Source organism: Malus sylvestris, chromosome 2 (assembly GCF_916048215.2).
Source record: "Malus sylvestris chromosome 2, drMalSylv7.2, whole genome shotgun sequence".
NCBI classification, from domain to species: domain Eukaryota; kingdom Viridiplantae; phylum Streptophyta; class Magnoliopsida; order Rosales; family Rosaceae; genus Malus; species Malus sylvestris.
In genome coordinates this window covers 6,827,096-6,844,270 of record NC_062261.1, presented here as the reverse complement: position 1 = coordinate 6,844,270, position 17,175 = coordinate 6,827,096, and the positions used below count along the sequence as shown (strand labels likewise).

At 36.0% G+C, this 17,175-nt stretch overlaps 1 protein-coding gene, 1 long non-coding RNA gene and 1 other non-coding gene across 3 annotated transcripts; all 3 read left to right on the top strand.

Annotated features, from left to right (window-relative positions):
• Positions 1–2,549: 2,549 nt before the first annotated feature.
• Positions 2,550–4,504, top strand: LOC126607079 (trimethyltridecatetraene synthase-like). Its single transcript, XM_050274515.1, has 2 exons — positions 2,550–3,482; positions 3,654–4,504. Exons 1-2 carry the CDS (start codon positions 2,565–2,567, stop codon positions 4,278–4,280), a joined length of 1,545 nt encoding a protein of 514 aa, XP_050130472.1. The 5' UTR covers positions 2,550–2,564; the 3' UTR covers positions 4,281–4,504.
• A 155-nt stretch (positions 4,505–4,659) lies between these two features.
• Positions 4,660–4,742, top strand: TRNAS-AGA (transfer RNA serine (anticodon AGA)). The gene has a single exon. It is a non-coding gene; the product is annotated as a tRNA-Ser (tRNA).
• A 3,105-nt stretch (positions 4,743–7,847) lies between these two features.
• On the top strand, positions 7,848–9,959 carry LOC126607101 (uncharacterized). The gene is made up of 3 exons (XR_007617496.1): positions 7,848–9,495; positions 9,593–9,689; positions 9,813–9,959. It is a non-coding gene; the product is annotated as an uncharacterized LOC126607101 (long non-coding RNA).
• The last annotated feature ends 7,216 nt before the right edge of the window (positions 9,960–17,175 follow it).

The window sequence follows — 17,175 nt, the reverse complement described above, 5'->3', positions numbered from 1 at the left end:
AGCAGTGATGTTCTGTTTCAATATAATGTTAAGGTTTAGTGTTACTTTTATTTCTTATCCAAGAACAAATGAGTTATATTGTTAAATAACATATATGTGGTACTTGGTTTTTCAATAATTTGTTTGGTTCATTCATTGTTTATAACATTATATATAAAAATTAGAGATAGTAAAATATGACAATTCTTATGATGTCCCAAGGGACGGTAAATTAGAAAATTATCCCCATAACTATAAGTTTTATACAAAAACACGTGTTATACTTTAATTGATTTTTGCTTGTGAAATATTTGTGTACCCTTATCTAATTACAAACTAACGTGTAATGTTATAACTTAGATGTGAAATTTATATTTTCTTCACTTATAAGTAGGATGTCTTAGGTTTGAGTCTTTTAAATAATAAGTTAGATACCAAATTATAACTAACCCATCTTATTGCTTAGCATAATCTCTTACACCCCGCTATCATTTTATCAAAGAAAAATTATATTGGCATGCACAAATACGAACACTAAAACAATTGAATTTTGTTTCTTACGTGGGGTTATACTAGAACACTTTTTTTGATATTGTGCCTCAAAAATCTCTAAGACCAGCACTGCAGAAAATATAAATAGAAGGGGAAGAGTTGAGTGGAAGTCAGTGAGAAGAGAGAGTAAGGAAGAATATTATATTGGTTGAGTGGATAGGCAGAGACTGTGTGTGTGGTTCGGCTGAAAATGGGGAAAAAGGAGGAGAGGTAGCGTGTGAGAGAGAAAATGTATGATGATTGTGTTGGCTTTTGGTAATAAAACAATAGGAAAAAATGATTGTGTTGGCTTTTGGTAATAAAACAATAGGAAAAATGATTGTTATGAGGAATGCTTTATGTATAGGCCCGTGATGGAAGTGAAAGAGATTTTTTAGTGTGACCGTTATATAAGATTGTACATTACATGTTTCTAAATAAATGATGGATTATGTATGTTAAAATATTAATAACTTAAAAATTAAAATTTTATACCACTTACATAAAAACACTTGATGTATCATCCGTATTTTTGTAACAACTAAAAATTTCTGTGGAAGTGAGGAAGGATCCCACTTTCTGATTTTAAAACTTTACAGAAACCTAACCAAAAAGGGGTTCTCACAGTCACAGAAATGATCCGGTGATGATCATGTTTGATGCTTAAAAAGGTTTGTACAAATCACATCACCTAGCACAAAGGACTTGAACGTACAACGTACCCAAGCCTATTGCATGTTAATATTTTTCAGAATTATAATGTAGCATTCATGTTAATATTTTTGTAGTGTTGTGATAAAATATTGAAACTATTATTGACACACTCAAATTTTGATTAGGCACTTCTCATATAAGTATTTTTATTTTTACTATAAAAGATTTAAAGTTTATAATTAATTTTTTAAGGGATGGATGTGTGACATCACTTTTTTACATAATTTTTTATATAAGTTTTTGTGAAGTCCACTCTGTAATTTAAATCGTCTATTTTTTTAGGTCTTCGCTCAAAAGTCATGTCTACAAAAAATGTCTAATTCTAAAACCATATGACTATTTGATTATGGGTTTAGGGGTTCTTTGTGAAACCGTATTTGTTTACAAATGAATATCTTAATGATTTTTTATTTACCTAAAATTAGGGTTGTTCTACAAATACTTGGGGGAAAAAAGTAATATCACACATCCACGCACATTTCTAAAATGCCAATAATAATTTATGAGGAGCAGAGTTGGAGAATGAATCTTTGGCGAGTCGCTTATCCTATATTTGTACCCACCCCAATATCTGTCACTGTTTGCAACGAGATAGGTGTGTGAAAAAAAAAAAAAATTCTGCAAATATTTTGGCAGTCATTTTCAAAACACCATCTCTGGAACCATCTCCATTACCAAAAGTCGTGTATTTTTTAAAAATTATTTCCTGCGAATCTTCCGCATCCGTTAAACAACATAAACGTTTTAAATGATCTGGCACGGTTTTAGGGTAAAGTTAAAATCGAAACTAAAATTATTTCAGTTGGGTTCGATTTTAGGGTAACAAATTGAAATGGGAGCAAATCATTTAATTTTGATTCGGTTTAGTTTCAAATGGTTTTAGTTTCGGTTTGTGCTTCAATTGTAGGCTCATTAAAAAAATTGACTTTAATACAAGTATTCAACAACATCCAAACAAACTCAAAAATTCAAAATCTAGTCATCTACAAACGAAATGATTTATGCCATTAATAATACTCAATTAACAAAAAAAACTTATGATGATCACCATACTAAAATTCAACTTGAAACAAAGTTCAACATCAAAATTTCTTATGGCATACTAGTACAACTCAATTAGATCTTGAATGATTTTTAATTAAAATTCCAAACAGTTAAAAATTATAAAATATCTTTTATTTGAGAGCTCCAGAGATATTTTAGATTATTCGGTGAATCTTCTGCATCCATTAAACAGCATAGCGTTTTTAATTCTGATATCAACTAACCATCTACCACGTACTTCACCTATATAAGACCACAACTCTTAACCGTTCACCATTGCAGCCACAATCCACACAATGGAGTATTTTTCTTGTGCTGTAATTTTAACCTTCGCATGCCTCGCCACTCTGGCTCTTGTCTCAAAAACCTTGTTTCCCCAACTCAAGAAACGAAAATTTCCACCAGGTCCCAAACCCTGGCCTATTATTGGAAACCTCAACCTCATTGGTCCTCTCCCACATCAATCCCTTCACAAATTATCCCAAACTTATGGACCTATAATGCAACTCAGGTTTGGCTCCCGCCCAGTTGTAGTTGCCACGTCTCCAGAAATGGCTAAACAATTTTTGAAGACACATGATCATGTGTTTTCCTCTAGGCCTCAAACTGCAGCAGGCAAGTACCTCACCTATGACTACCAAAATGTCACTTGGTCACCTTACGGTCCATATTGGCGTCAAGGCCGGAAAATCTTCCTCTACGAGTTGTTTAGTTCCAAAAGACTAGAGTCCTTTGAGTACATTCGAGCCGACGAAATTCGCGCTTTTACATCGCGACTCTGTGCCATCGCCAAGTCAGGTAACCCAATTGTGCTCAAAGAGCATCTGTCACGCCTTAATCTTAGCATTATGAGCAGAACTGTGTTGGGTAAGGATTATTTTAGCGTGGCCGAATACGAGGGCTCTATAATGTCACTCAAAGAATTTCAGGACATGATAGATGAGTTGTTTGTGCTTAGTGGGGTGTTTAACATTGGGGATTGGATACCATGGCTTAATTTCTTGGACTTGCAAGGATACATAAAGAGAATGAAGGCCATAAAGAAAAAAGTCGATCGGTTTTATGATTTTGTGCTCAACGAACACAAGGCGCAGAAGGAAGGAGTGGAGGAATTTGTGCCTAAGGACATGGTGGATTTACTACTGCAGCTGGTTGATGGTTCAAATGATCTTGAAGTTAAACTCAACTATGACAGTATCAAGGCATTCACTCAGGTATATATCATAAATGATCCCAAATCTATTCAATTGTTAATATTTGTAAGATATGTACACATCATACACGCATTCTATACACTTACGTACATATTTATCACGTTTAATATATATTTCTCGTATTCGACTAACCATCTATAAAACATAATTGTTCATTGCAATTTAAACCAGGACTTAATAGCTGGAGGCACTGATACCTCTGCAACAAATTTAGAGTGGGCAATGTCTGAGCTCATAAAACAACCAAACCTCATAAAAAAGGCAACAGAAGAACTTGACAGAGTGATCGGGAGAGAGAGATGGGTAGAAGAGAAAGACCTAGCACAACTTCCTTACATCGATGCGATCATGAAAGAGACAATGAGGAGGCATCCTGCGGTTGTAATTCTGCCACCACATTTAGCAGTTGAAAACTCCAACGTGGCAGGTTACGATGTTTGCAAAGGAACCATAGTTTTTGTGAACACGTGGAGCATGGGGAGAGACCCTAAACTGTGGGAAGAACCAGAAGAGTTCAGGCCAGAGAGGTTCTTAGGGAATACTGGGATTGATTTGCAGGGACAGAGTTTTGAATTGCTGCCGTTTGGGTCGGGGAGGAGGATGTGCCCTGGTTATAAGCTAGGGCTGAAGATGATAAGAACTTGCTTGGCTAACATGTTGCATGGGTTTAATTGGAAGTTGCCTGGGAATGTGAAAGTGGAAGATTTGGGTATGGAGGAAGCTTATGGATTGGTCACAACTCGGAAGTTCCCACTTGTTGCTGTTATGGAACCTCGGCTGCCAGTCCATCTTTATTAGTTATATTTGTACTTGGCAAGGTACTCGTATCTTTGTTAGTTAAGAGCATTCATTTTAGTACTTGAGATTTGGAGCTTGATTTGGACTTGTACAACTCTGTTGGTTAAGAGTGTTAACCTGTGCACTTGCGTGAGAAAACACTCCTCATTACTCTCACATCCCTGAAATCGTTTGTATCAACAACATAGTTATGTTTAATTCTGAAAGTATCCCTCCTTTATTTATATTATCTGTGTAGTGTTCGTTTTTATTCTTACGAATATTAGTGTAGTGAGTTTGATTGATCCTCACTCCTGCAGTCCTTTATATTCCCCATACTTTACCATCAAGTGAGTTTAATTGAATATTATTCTTATTTATTCTCATACTTCCCCATCAAGTGGTCGTCCAGGAGTGGTTATCGGGCATGACTAGAAATCATGTGGGCTTTTGCCCGCGCAGGTTAGAATCCTGCCGACCACGCATTTTTTCAAAGTTTTATTTATTTTTATTTATTTTTATATATGATTTCTGCTCCAATACCCTTCCAACGTTGGGAGAAAATAATGTCGACGTGTATGAATCATAAAAACTTACTTTTGTGTTGCTTGCCCATTTTTTTGTAGGTTCTAGGCTCAATGTTGTAGTTTTCATAGGGTAAATTACCTTTCTAATCAGTTGTAATTTCACTAAAAAATAAAGATAAATGTCGATGAGTGTGAGATATTTATTGAATGGTGTTAAGTCCGCACAACATTATTTACTTTTGTGTTGCTTGCCCATTTTTTGTTGGTTCTAGGCTCAATGTTGTAGTTTTCGTGGGGTCAATTACCTTTCTTATAAGTTATAATTTAAGCTAAAAAATAAGGAGAAATGTCGATGTGTGTGACGCGTGTGAGATATTTATTGAATGATGTCAAGTCCGACAACATTATTTTCTTTATAATTTGTATTTTTTCAATGTTTTTTTTTTTTAAATTTTTGTTACATATGATTTCTGCTACAATACCATTCCAACGTTGGGAGAAATTAATGTTGACGTGTATGTATCATAAAAACTTACTTTTGTGTCGCTTGCCCATTTTTTGTTGGTTCTAGGTTCAATATTATAGTTTTTATGGGGTAAATTACATTTCTAATCAGTTATAATTTCGCTAAATAATGAGGATAAATATCGACGCGTGTGAGATATTTATTGAATGGTGTTAAGTCCGCACAACATTATTTTCTTTTGTGTTGCTTGCCCATTTTTTGTTGGTTCTAGGCTCAATGTTGTAGTTTTCGTGGGGTAATTTGTCACATCCTAGACCGGGCCCCCACCACATCCCGGGCTCGACTCCGCCTTAGCACGATATTGTCTGTTTTGGGCCTCGACCACGCCCTCACGGTTTTGTTTCTAGGAACTCACACGAGAACCTCTCAGTGGGTCACCCATCATGGGATTGCTCTCGCGTGAACTCGCTTAACTTCGGAGTTCCGATGGAACCTGAAGCCAGTGAGCTTTTAAAAGGCCTCATGCTAGGTAGAGATGAGAATATACATATAAGGCTTACATGATCCACTCCCTTGGGCGATGTGGGATGTTACAATCCACCCCCCTTAGGGGCCCGACGTCCTCGTCGACACACTTCTGGCCAAAGATTAGCTCTGATACCAAATTGTCACATCCCGGCCCAGGCCCCCACCACATCCCTGGCTCGACTCCGCCGTAGCATGATATTGTCTGCTTTGGGCCCTGACCACGCCTTCATGGTTTTGTTTCTGGAAACTCACACGAGAACGTCTCAGTGGGTCACCTATCATGATATTGCTCTCGCGCGAATTCGCTTAATTTCAGAGTTCCGATGGAACCCAAAGCCAATGAGCTCCCAAAAGACCTTATGCTAGGTAGAGATGAGAATATACATATAAGGCTTACAAGATCCACTCCCCTGAACGATGTGGGATGTTACATAATTACCTTTCTAATCAGTTATAATTTCAGCTAAAAAATAAGGAGAAATGTCGACACGTGTGAGATACTTATTGAATGGTGTCAAGTTCGACAACATTATTTTCTTTATAATCTGAATGATTGCCAATGCTAGCCAAAACAAAATTCTTATGATAGATAGTCTATTGTCGGATAGGCTCTAGTCCCCTTCAATTATCTCTTTGGTACAATTGTGTTTAACGTTGCAAACTAGGTCACAATGTCAACTATATACAGTGGCAGATCTACAGAGGGCCATGGCAGGTCCCAAGACCCCTCGGCGACCCTAAATCGTTGTTAGAAAATAGGATTTTTTAACAATTGGTCCAAAACAGAAGTGTTTTGGCCAATAGTTTTAAGTTAAAAAAAAAAAAAAGACAAAACGTTGTCGTTTGTCCATGACTGATGACTCCATGTTGTTTTAATTTTAAGAAAAACTAATGAAAAGGGCTTGAAAACTTTGAGTTTTAACGATAAGGACAAAATAAAGGGTAAAGTGAATAGTACCAGGTTTGACTTTTTAGTGTAAAAATGTGGTTTTTCGTTAAAGTGAAAAGTACCGCGGACTTTTCATTAAAACTCCCTTAATTTTAAAGCCTAGCCCCTGAGCCCCACATCTTTCCCCAGTTCTCTTTTCCCCGCTGCTTTTCCCCAAATTCCCCATTATTTGGTTCCCTCTTTCCCCCCATTTCAAACCCTAAATTTCTAATCCCACCCCTGACCCAATCCCATATTATAATTACATAAGTCCAATATCATACCTCCACTTGTTACAATTCTCCATTCCACCACTATTTGCTCATATGTATCTTAAACATTTCATGGATCGAGATAGATTGGCACTTCAAAATCAACTTAATATTTATATTCATTTTGTGCGTTCTGATAATGGTTTTTCTCAATTGCGGGGGATTAATGATCTTGCTAAGAGAATGGTGGAGAAAGGGTTGCATTCATTTGCATATGTATATTTGCTTGTTCAGTTGGCTTTGGTTTTACCGGTTACAACCGCTTTAGTGGAGAAGACATTTTCCACTATGAATATCATTAAGGGTCAACTTCGCAACAAAATGGGAGATCAATGGTTGCGTGACAGCTTAGTTGTTTACATTGAGAAAGATGTTTTTTCATGTATTGGTAATGAAACTATCATGGAACAATTTCATACTATGAAACCTCGTTGTGGACGCTTGAATTAGGATTTTATAGCTTGTAATGTTGTTTTGTGTATGATTTTTGAATGAAATGTATTATATTTAACTTTTCGATGTTACTTTTGTCTATAATTTTTTTTACCTTTATTATTGGGACCCCCTGAGTTTAAAATTTTGGATCTGCCACTGACTATATATGCAAATTTTTGGATCGTCCTGTTTTTTGGTTTTTGTGGATTGGATCGTCCATTTAATGCCACACATATAACCGGAGCACGGAGACTTGACAACTGAACAAGCAAAACAACCACAGCTCATCAAAGAGTAAGAGTTGCATACAATGATTGGGAGCGATGGGTGGAAGAAAAAGACTTGCCACCTGACAAACACACACACACACACACATATATATATATATGCCCCTTATGTGGAAGTGGAATCACTACTAGAAAATATCATTTTGTCGACAAACTTTAAGCTGACAAAGCAAAATTTTGTTGGCACAAGAGTTCTTTCCCAACGAAAATTTTAATTTATCGACTCATAAATGTTAAACTTATGTCAACTATAAATCTATAGACATAAAATATTTGTACTGACGAATAAACTGACAGTCGCAAAAGCATGCAAGTTTATCGTCTCTGACAATTAAAAGAAGGGCGCAGACTAAATCATTCTCGCGCCTTCTCGTTTTTGGTCTTTTAATTCACCAGCTTTTTTTTTTTTTTTGATAAATTCCCCCTTAGTTCTATAACCACTGTATTTTTTTTTTTTTTGTAAAATAAAAAGAGAAAACATTGTATTTTCATTCAACCCTAATATTGTAGGAAGTCCACCCCCTCTAATTCTCTTTGACTTCATAACGCTCTGCTCTCCATCGATCTCGCTTCATCTGCTCGTTGTCGCTCTGTCTACTCATCATCGTTGTCGATTCGTCTGCTCGTGTCACCGTCGATTCGTCTGTTTGCGTCACCGTCGCTCCGTCTGCTCTTCATCACCGTCGAAGTGCCCGATCATTCTAGTTCCGAAATCTCTAATGCAAAGTGCTTCTCTGCATTTTGTTCTCTAAAACCTTGGGTATGTTCTCAATCTCTATCTACCCTATCTTTCCCCTTAGTTTTTTGTTTAGTCTATACTTTATGGTGCTTTTCTTAGTTTTGTTCAACCACTGTAATTTTGAGGGATTTTAGTTAATCAATTTGGTTGAGAATCTCATTTAGGTTTGTAGTTTCTTCTGGGTTCCCTGGGTTTGAGGATGATTAATCCACTTTCTAAATTTTATTTACTTTTAACTTTGATTTCTGGGAAACTGCAATCAAAATGCAGTTATGGTTATATAGTTAGAATCGATTATGAATGTTTCCACCACATCAATTAATACCTCTGTGTAACCAATTGAATTTAGGGCCAGCTTTAACTAAAAGCTTGTATTATATTCTGTACGAGTAACAGTTATAAGAAGATCATCTTAAACGCTTCCCCCTAATTATAACAGTAGAGCAATTTTTTTAGGCATTACTGCAAGAAGAGTTCATCTTTTCCTGATTTACTTTCGTTTTGAAATGTTACTTTATGGTGCCTATATAACTTATTTTTGGATAGTTGGAATAACATTTGAACTTGGTAAATGTTGCAATTCTGCATATGTAGCTGCTTTTGCTTCATTAATCCGTAGTTGGTAATTATTACACTTGTGGTTAACTTCTGTAATTTCCACCTTCCAGTAAGATGTATGTGATAAGCCATAACTTGTTAATACTAGTTGAGGTGTTTTGACTGATATGATTTTGAAGTTTTATGTTATTCGATATTATGTTAAATAGTTAAGGTGTACTTTAAGAATCTTGGTTAAGGGTTTTGTACTAGATTGAAGACATCATGCTGGTTTTCAAGTTGTCTTGTATAACTACTCGGCAATTGAATTTTTCACTCGAGGCCAATTAGTGAAATTTACATGTTGTACTATTGGTGTACTGATTCGAGTGGTAATCATGATTTAAATTATTGGTTGTGAATCTTGTGATTCAAGTGAAGTACTCTTGCTTCCTTGTTCCTATGCTATAGTTTCAGGTGTTGTTGGATCATTCAAAGTGTTGTTTGCAAAATCTATGTAAGTTGGTTTCGCAAGATAGTTTTCTTTGTGTAACGCAAGTGGCGCAATCATGCAATTCCCTTATGTTTTCTAATTCCTTTGTTTTTCTTGGCAGATCTAACCTGCTAAGTTTGGCCATGTCTAGCAATGAGTTATATAGCTGGTTCACATACTCCATGCTCATTTTATTTCTATGTACGGCTGGATTTTAGGTATCAGTTATTGCATAATTAAGTTTAGATTGCTTGGTTTACAAATTGTTGCAATTGCATGCTATGGTGCTAGTTTTATTTAGTTTTTATATATTAATACTTTCTACTTCTACTTGTGTGCAGATGGCTCGATTGAATGAAGGGTTATCCTTTTTCAATGCAATTCTTATTTTTCCTATGTTTCAGATTGCTTAGACATTCTTTTCCATTTGTACAGGATTTGTCTAGTTTTAAGAATTCCAGGATTTGCATATATTCACATTCAACTTCTAGATTTACATTTGGAATTAATCAATCAATAAAGTATTATTTCTTAACAATTTTGTGTTGTATTTTGATATGCATATATAGTAGCTGAGCAGTAAAGCATTTATTTTTATAAATTAAATGTCTTTCCCGACGAAACAATTTTTTTTGGGAGAGAGAAGACTACGCTGATGAAATATTCACGGCGATGAACACATTTTGTTGGCTGAATAATACTATTTGTCGGCTTAAAAGCCCTGTACCGACGAAAATATTTGTCGGGAACAATGAAAATACCGATAAAAAGAGTTTGTTGGGAAAAGTTGAACCTTAGCCGACGAAGTATCAAAATCCGTCGGGAAAACTCTTACGCGACATGCTTTGTGCGACAAAATGACTGACAAATTTTTTCGTCGGCAAAGGATCTTTGCCGACAAATTTTGATTTTTACTGACAAACAAATTTTGTTGGCAAAGTCAAAATTTCTAGTAGTGAATACAAACACTCGAGACCCCTCGGAGCAGTGTTTGAGCTCTCTCGAGACCCCTTCAAGTAGTGCTTGAGCCCTCTCGAGATCCCATCGAGTGGTTGTAATTCCTAAAAGTATGAAAAAAGAAAAGGACTAGAAATATCTAACGTGCATATGCTTAAAATTTGGCTATACTTTTCAAAACCCTAGCTGCATACAGCTTTGGATAGCATGTTACATGAATTCAAGTACTGGAAATATCTACTCATCATGATATTTTGTAATCCAAAGAGTCCCAATATTGTTACTGAACAAAAAGCATGAATATATAACAAACTAAGGTTTAGTAGGTATGAACTTGTTACACTTTACCTCGATCTAGGTTAGAAATGACTAGCAAGCTAGGGTTTATGCAGCTTTTACGAATTACTACGTTTCCGGTAAACAGGTTTTAGCTAGACATCCATGGATGATTAGGGTTAGGATTCATCATCCAGTTCTGCATCAAAATTTCCAACTATTTAAAAACCTTAACTTATCCTTATATAACAATTCAATGGCTACAAGTTTATGATGCATTTAGATTAGATGATGGGTTTTGTTCGCACCTGTTGTGGAATTTTTTTTATTGAAAAAGGAATTATTCGTGTCGGGAACTTGGTAGAAGAATAATCATCAAATAATTAGGAAATCGGTAATGGACTTGGTGGTAGTCAACGGCAGCATCAATGAAATGACAGTTACAACACCACCAAAAGGTTAGTGATTTCTACTTTTATTTGTTTATTTTGGTAATATTGGAGAGAATTAAAGCATGTTTGGAAGTGTTCTTCAAGTGCTTTTGGGACTTCAAAAGCACTTGAAATGTATTTTTAAAGAAGTACCAGTTATGTAATTCTTGTAAAAACCATTCAAGAGTTTTTTTTTCTAGATTATTTGCATTTTTACCCAGAATAGGTACCCAAAACATTTTCGTTAAAACTGATTTTAACAATTTTAAAAACACTTCCAAACATGCTCTAATTATTAAGTCTACTACATGTGTTCTTAAGTAACCTTAGGCCCAACGAGAATGCACGAGAGGCCACAATTTTGTGTAAAATGGGCCCAATTCAAGGCCCAACCTTATTAATGACATGACGTTTTCTAGCCTAGCCAGTACTGTTATTTTTTCTTATACAAATAATACTTCACATTAACTCATGACTCAAGTGCAGTGGAGGGCACATATGTTCTTGCCTACTACTGTTTGTAACTCTAGCGTGCATCAAGATTCAAGGCATTCTTTGTTTCTTAATTGATTAACTGACATTAGAAGACGAGACAACTCTAGAGTTTATATATCGGTACATTTTTCCATAACTATTCACTTAGTAGAATGATCGTCGTAGATGATCATTCGATCAGTTAGTATTTAGCCAATATTCTATCAATAGAGAATCTGAGCCGAAACCATCCTTGATATTGCCGGAGATTGGAGAGAAATGGTGGAAGATCCGGAACTTCCCGGCGTCATTCCACAGACAAGTGTTCAACCTAATCACTCATAACTGAGATTGAGTTTAGCTTGGCATACACATGAGGGCAGACCGGTGGATGTGGACGAGGGCAAGTCTGATCTGAGGTTTTCCTTTGACCAAATAAATTCCAGTCCAAAATAATGATCATCAATTATTGAGTGGCTGCCATTGTCATTTTCTTGTAGCCTGCCCATTTAGATTCTATTTTTTTCTTTCTAATAGTTTGCGACCTTGCACAAAATAATGTTAACTAAAATCCAATAATAACTTATGCATATTGCATGGTTCATTGTCATTAGTATTTGTTAGTAGGCCTAATTGGATTATTAGTCCTCATGGTGATAGGGGTGGTCGGAAATAATATTTTATTTTTCAGGTCAATTCATTCTTGTTTTTCACCCCTTCAAGATTTAGTGACAGAGTTCATGTTGTTGACGAGGACCTCTGACAAAAGCTGATAACTAGGAGGCTACTCTTAACGGTATAATTATTACTCTACTTTTACTGCATTTTATTTATATTTTGACATCATTTGTGTGATATAGGTTCAAAACCACTCACATGCGCACTCTAGAATTAGTTACTTTAGGTTTAAATTAGTAGCACTTTCCACATCACCATCACTCTATGGCTTTATCATCTCCTTGGTGTTGGCCAGCACAACTTGATTCAGTGTTCAGGTGGATATTTCGGGTCATGGTGTGTCAGTATTTCCGTTAATTGTTAGCATGTAAGGCTCACGTGATAACAATTAACGGAGAATTAAGGAAACTTTCAATTTTGAGTATGAGACCTAACAGATTTCACCACATTCCAACTACCTTATCATCACTTGGACTATTAACCCAATTAAGCCTTGTTATTAAGATGACCAAACCTATGATTTTATTATTTTATATATTATGCACTAGGGTTTGGTGTTGCATCGTTCACATGCCAGTGGATAATAAGGAAAATCAGTTGCAGTGTAACATCCCACATCGTCCAGGGGAGTGATCCTTAAATGTATATTCACATCCCTACCTAGCACGAGGCTTTTTGGGAGCTCACTGGCTTCAGGTTCCATCGGAATTCCGAAGTTAAGCAAGTAGCGCGCGAGAGCAATCCCATGATGGGTGACCCACTGGGAAGTTCTCGTGTGAGTTCCCAGAAACAAAACCGTGAGGGCGTAATCGGGGCCTAAAGCGGACAATATCGTGCTACGGTGGTGGAATGGGCCCGGGAAGTGGTCCGCCCTAGGCCGGGATGTGACAATTTGGTATCAGAGCTTAACCCTAACCGTGGTGTGCCGACGAGGACGTCGGGCCCCTAAGGGGGTGGATTGTAACATCCCACATCGCTCAGGGGAGTGATCCTTAAATGTATATTCCCATCCCTACCTAGCACGAGGCCTTTTGGGAGCTTACTGGTTTCGGGTTCCATCAACACTCTGAAGTTAAGCGAGTAGCGCGCGAGAGCAATCCCATGATGGGTGACCCACTGGGGAGTTCTCGTGTGAGTTCCCAGAAACAAAACCGTGAGGGCGTAGTCGGGGCCCAAAGCGGACAATATCGTGCTACGGTGGTGGAATGGGCCCGGAAAGTGGTCCGTCCCGAACCGGGATATGACATGCAGGGTTTCTGAGTTCTAACATCAAATAATTGGCTTCCAAACTCGACTCACATAGCCACCTTTTGTTTGTTTGTTTTTTTAGCTAACAACATTTGTATTGATGGGATCCCATATTTTTACAAAAGGAATGTGACAAATGCTAATCAATGTCCCCAACAATTCTGATTCACACTGTTCATTTGTATTTAATCGTTTTGAAATTAATATAGTCTAAGTGTTAAACCAATTGCGGATATGCAAGGAAGCTGATCCTGATCGTTCCTGTTTTGTTGGCTTCACAAACATAAATGACATGAATCGGTCCTTAATTGTATCATTTCCCTTCCCTCTACATTTATTTGATGGTGATTTTCCACTTTATTATGAGTTTTGCTAATCAATCAAAAGCATGAACGGCTAGGATCAGAATCTAACTGTACAACCCACCTTTTGAATTAGGTGTTTTGGTTCATTAAAAAATGAAACTCTATTAAATGTACAATCAAAGAGAAGAAAAACAAATAGAAGAAAAAAGTTTCTGAATTTGAAAAAAATAATTCAAGAAAAACTAAAATGATTGGCCCAAAAAGTCAAGAAAATTAACATTTCCCCTCACAAGAGTTGTTGCACTCGAGTCTGCAGGTCTGTACAGCATATGCAGCCAAAGGCAACTCTGACAAATCTCTATTTACATTTTTCAAGTCTGAATGCAAGATATGATCTACATATGCATATTAGCACTACTCTATGTTCCCTTGACTCGTTGGTGCAAAGGAGATTTCAAGCAACTATTTCTAGGAAACTTTAACGAAAAGTTATCGGTACTGTTCATTTTAATGAAAAACCACATTTTTATACTAAAAAGTCAATCCTGATACTATTCATTTTACCATTTATTTTGTCATGTTAGTTAAAACTCAAAGTTTTCAAACTATTTTTATTAGTTTTCCTTTATTTCTATGATTCTGTTGCAGCATATTTTATTACAACTTTTATACAAATTTTCACTTTCAACAAGCCATTTTAAATCTCATAGAGGATTAGCCATAAAATGTAGTAGGATAGTCTTTTGGACTTTATTTTTTGTGACATAATAAAAGTCAATGAAGAATAAGGGACATGAGAAATGGAAGAAGCGCAGAAAGATAAATCACGAGTGTGAAAATCATAACCTTTTGTAATGCAATGTTTCTTTGTCAACACTGGTTTTCGTAATGTGGCCACTTTTTAGCCTCATCGTATGGTTGTTTTTATTGGGTTGAAGCACAAGTTTGTATTTGTTTTGATGGTGTGTAGAAAAGAACTATTTACTCATGTTATGTTTGATAAGTGGTGTTCTAAAATCACCACTAACGCTGTTTAGGCGTTAAGCGGCTGATCATTGTCCCGATTTATATCTAAGTGTTTGAAAATTAAGAAATGACACCTAAATCTCTAGGCTATTGAAAATTAAGAGAGGGTGTCTAGGCAGGCAAGGCGCCATTCTAGCTCGTCTAGACCCGCTTAAGTAGCCGCCTATGTCACGACTCTCACTTAAATAGAAGATCGTTAACTTTTATTTTACATTTTTATTCTTCAATAAATTGGAAGAGACTTGTTGAATACTTGGTGAACACTCGTTATATGTTTGTTCTCTATGTTTTCAGTATGATCTAATACTTTATAATCTATATGTAATTATACTTTGCAATTTATATATCCAAGTACAATTTTTTAAAGTATAAAAAGACATTTATTTATATGTTATATATTAAATTTCATTAAAAATTATTTTTAAAAAAAAGCCTAAGTGCCCGCTTAGATGCCATTCCCATTCCCTTCCAACAATAAGGCGTGCATCACCATTTTTTTTCCCAATGTTTTCGATGAGGAATTGTTATTAGAGCATTCAGACGGATATTTAGAGTTACTCTTATTACATTTTTCATATCATATTTCTAATAAAATTAGGACCCACCAACAATGTGAGTCTTATTTCCATTCGAGATATAATACAATTGTGAAATAATTGTATAAAAAAGTAATAAAAAATATTTTTAAAGGATATATAGATAAAAGGTAGAGCAACGAAATGTTGATATCGTTGCATCATTATCTTTAATATTTGCCAATGAAGAGAGCTAGTTATATCTCGGTGCGTGAGTTGACACATTAATCATTGTGGATTTGGTGCTTAACAATCTTTCGGAAGGGTTTAAGGTTTGGAGAAATTGAAGGAAGGGTTTAAGGTTTGGAGAAATTGAAGAAAGTTGAGGTTCCACTATAAAATCAATTGGCAATATGGAGAGTAGCTCAACCTCTTATAAGCTCATGCAATGTCCCTCCTCTCATCAATGTGGGACTCATTTTCAACACGCCCCCTCACGTGGTTTAAGGTTTGGAGAAATTGAAGAAAGTTGAGGTTCCACCATAAAATCAATTGGCAATATGAAAAGTAGCTCAACCTCTTATAAGCTCATGCAAGGTCCTTCCTCTCATCATTGTGGAACTCATTCTTAACACGACCCCTTACGTGTGGCGAAACCCAACACGTAGACAACACAAAGGGATGACGTAGAGCGCGTGTGGCCGTTTGGCTTCACAAGTGGGACAACCTGCTCTGATACCATGAAGAAAGTTGAGGGGTTCAACCATAAAACCAATTGGCAATATAGAGAGTAGCTCAACTTCTTATAAACCCATGCAACGTTCATCTTCTCATCAACGTGAGACTCATTTTCAACAGAAATCACATCACCTAGCACTAAGGACTTGTACGTACAACGTACCTAAGCCTATTGCATGTAGCATTTTTTATTCATTTTATTTTCAAAATTATAATGTAGCATTCATGTTAATATTTTTGTAGTGTTTTAACAATAAAATATGGAAACTATTGTATTGAAATTTTGATTGCGCACTTCTCATATAAGTATTTTTAATTTTTACTATAAAAGATTTAAAGTTTATCATTAAATTTTTAAGGGATGGATGTGTCAATCGATTAACAATCTTGTAAAATAGTATAAAAACTATGTTCGAGTTTATTTACACATCGTGTAATTGTCTACACATCGAGTTGTATATTTGCTCATAGGACGTTTAGTGCCAACGAAATAAGAAAATGTGTGAGTCTCAAATTTCTAGTCATTGATACTCTATTTTTAAAATTGACACGCTATGATTTGTGAGGATGTGAAAAAAGATAAATGCTAAGGAGACTCTCGATGGACTATTCGTCACTTTCGTCACTTTATATTTTTTATACAATGTTTTATAATGTTGACACATGACTTGTGTAAAAAACATGAGGTGGCGGCAAATCTATAGAGAGTCTCCTTAACATTTCTCGTGAAAGAATGTTTCACATTGGAGAGTTAAGAAAACCTTGCGTGAAAACTTATAAGATCACCCAACTTTAGCCTCAACTTCCTTCATAATAAATGTAAATATGTTGTGTCATACGATAATACGTTATAAAAAAAAATAGTTTAAAATACTAAAAACAATTCTCGTCATATGTTGGGGAACTGTGACATCCCACATCGTCCAGGGGAGTGATCCTTAAATGTATATTCTCATCCCTACCCAACATGAGGCATTTTGGGAGCTCACTGGTAGGGGTGGGTTCAAAAAACCGAAAACCAAACCGAATCGAAATCGAAAAAACCGAACCGAACCG

Coding starts and splice junctions, on each gene's coding strand:
- LOC126607079 (XM_050274515.1), top strand. CDS start 2,565: ATGGAGTATTTTTCTTGTGCTGTAATTTTAACCTTCGCATGCCTCGCC. Junction 3,483..3,653: donor GTATCAAGGCATTCACTCAG/GTATATATCATA, acceptor AATTTAAACCAG/GACTTAATAGCTGGAGGCAC.